The sequence below is a fragment of the Centrocercus urophasianus genome, unplaced genomic scaffold, assembly GCF_019232065.1.
Source record: "Centrocercus urophasianus isolate 14NV4802_14NV808 unplaced genomic scaffold, USGS_Curo_1.0 seq_1012, whole genome shotgun sequence".
NCBI classification, from domain to species: Eukaryota; Metazoa; Chordata; class Aves; order Galliformes; family Phasianidae; genus Centrocercus; species Centrocercus urophasianus.
The window spans coordinates 1-2,193 of NW_024884157.1; the positions used below are offsets into that span (position 1 = coordinate 1).

Here is a 2,193-nt window from a genome sequence, read left to right on the forward strand (position 1 = left end):
CCCCCCCACTGCCCCATTGCCACCGGCCTCCACCTGGGGAGAAGCCGCTGCCTCCCCCCAACGCCGAGGGGGGGGTAGAAAGGGGAGGGGGGATCCCCGATGGCAAGAAATCTCGACTGAACCAAAGCCGTGAGAGAGGTGGTCCCGGAGAATATACAGGTAATAATACTGCTCACATAGAAAAGTAATAATCCTTCATTTGTACATTTATACAGTGGCTCTCTGCACCCCCCGCCCCCCCCCCGCCGGCGCCCCCCTTCCCCCACCGCCCCCCCCACACTATGCCAGGGGGTCGGCCAGCTCGTCGTCCGCGCCGCGCGCCAGCAGCTCACGCTTCTCATCAGTGCTGGCCAGGGAGTTCCTGCTGCTGTGCGCCCCCATGTACAGCGTGGCGTACACCGGGTTGGTGAAGTTGGTGGGCTGTGGGGGGGGCATAACGTAAGGTCAGGTGGCTCACAGCCCTCAAGGGGGCAACGCCACACTGGGGGGTCTGCCCCCTAGCCCAGCGCCTGCAGTGACAGTGCCGTCCACCCTAAAAGGGCCATTTCTAACACAACCAAAGAATCACAGAACGGTTGGGTTGGAAGGGACCCCAAGGACCACGAAGCTCCAACCCCCTGTGTGGGAGCTGCTGAGTCACAGCCTGAACCCTGATTGATCACCTGAGGCGAGCACTGAGGCAGAGGAGCACAGCTGAAGGCAATGCACCTGAGCTGCCGGAAGGGTGGAGCCTGGCTGCCCCCTCCTAGAGCTGTTTAAGAGCTGGCTGCCAGTGGGGAGGGGTCTCTGCTGGAGATTGCCTTTGCTGGTGCTTTGTGGGTGAGCCCAGGACAGGGGTAAGCCTTCTGTTTATTCTCTGTTGTTATCGTAGTCTGCTTTGCCTAACTCTTGTTTATTTTGTGATTGTAACAGCCTAATATTCTTTGATTATACGCCCTGCCACAGCAGGGCCACCAACCTCCACGTTTCACAGCAGCCCAGGGTCCCATCCAGCCTCCAACACCTCCAGGGATGGACGGGGCATCACAGCCTCTCTGGGCAGCTGTTCAGCCCCTCACAGCACAGAACTTCCCCTGACATCCAACCTCCATCTGCCCTCCCTCAACTTCACACCATTTCCCTTGTCCTGCTATCATCTCCCTTTCCAAGAGTTGACACCCCTCCTGTCTGTAGGCTTCCTTTAGGCACTGCAGGCTGCAATGAGGTCCAGGCTGAATGAGCCCAGCTCCCTCAGCTTCTCTTTGCAGGGAGGTGCTGCAGCCCCCTGATCATCTTTGTGGCCTCCTCTGGACCCTCTCCAACAGCGCTCTGTCTTTCTTGTACTGAGGCCTTCAGACCTGCAATGTGCCCCCCCCGCATCCTCCCCACTACAAGCACTGAGCCCTCAGCCCCATCTGTGCCCCCTGCCCCATTCATGCCCACTGCTCTTCCTGAAGGTCAGCACCCAAGCTGCACGAAGTCCTCTCCGGGTGTAGGACCACCCCCCAGCCCCACCTTGTCAGGGTCCAAGGCGAAGTCAGCATCCAGCAGCTCTCCCACGTCGTCGTCAGGTTCCCCTTCGTACATTTTGTAGGTTGGGTTCCCAATCTCTACATTCATGGCCCCATTTGTCATCCGCTGGTGCTGGAAGCCCTTGGCACTGTGTGGGGGCAAAGAGTGGGGTCAGGTGGGGCGGCAGTGTGGCGAGGAGCCCCCCAACAAGTTCCATCTCGCTCACCCTTTAATCCTCCACTTGTACCAGGCGAAGGCCACCACGGCGAGCAGGAGCAGCAACAGCAGGATGGGGATGACGATGGAGGCGGTTCCTGCAGTACAAGGGGTGGGTGGGGGTCAGAGGGCACAGCGGGGGAGTGGGGGGGGGGGGGGGCACAGGGCCCAATCCTGGCTGCTGCAGCAGAGCCGCATCCCGATCCCCCTCCCCTGTACGTACGGCCACTCTGCTGCTCGCCGACAATGAACTCCTCACAGCGCACCCCCGTCACCTCCAGAGGGCACCTGAGAGCACGGGGAGAGCCGGGGGTTAGAGGGGGCAGGAAGGCATGCGGGGGGGAAGAGGGAAGCGGGGACAAGGAGTGGTGGGAGGGGGCACAGACTGGTACGGGGGGTGGAGGGGATGACACAGATCAGGGGTTGTCAGCATTGCTCAGGAGGCAGGAGGCACCTCCCCCCAGCTTGGCGCAGGGCTCCCCCCCC

General features: G+C 61.3%; 1 protein-coding gene across 4 annotated transcripts in view; it reads right to left on the reverse strand.

Annotated features, from left to right (window-relative positions):
- Positions 1-251: 251 nt before the first annotated feature.
- The window catches only part of LRP1 (LDL receptor related protein 1), a 47,583-nt gene continuing 45,641 nt past the window's right edge, over positions 252-2,193 (reverse strand). For all 4 annotated transcript variants that reach the window (XM_042830995.1, XM_042830986.1, XM_042830978.1 and 1 more), the window contains 4 exons: positions 1,931-1,995; positions 1,718-1,805; positions 1,495-1,639; positions 252-420 (listed from right to left, as the gene is read on the reverse strand). In XM_042830995.1, coding sequence (XP_042686929.1) covers positions 280-420; positions 1,495-1,639; positions 1,718-1,805; positions 1,931-1,995 — 439 coding nt within the window. In that variant the 3' untranslated portion in view covers positions 252-279. The remainder of the gene's footprint in view (positions 421-1,494; positions 1,640-1,717; positions 1,806-1,930; positions 1,996-2,193) is intronic.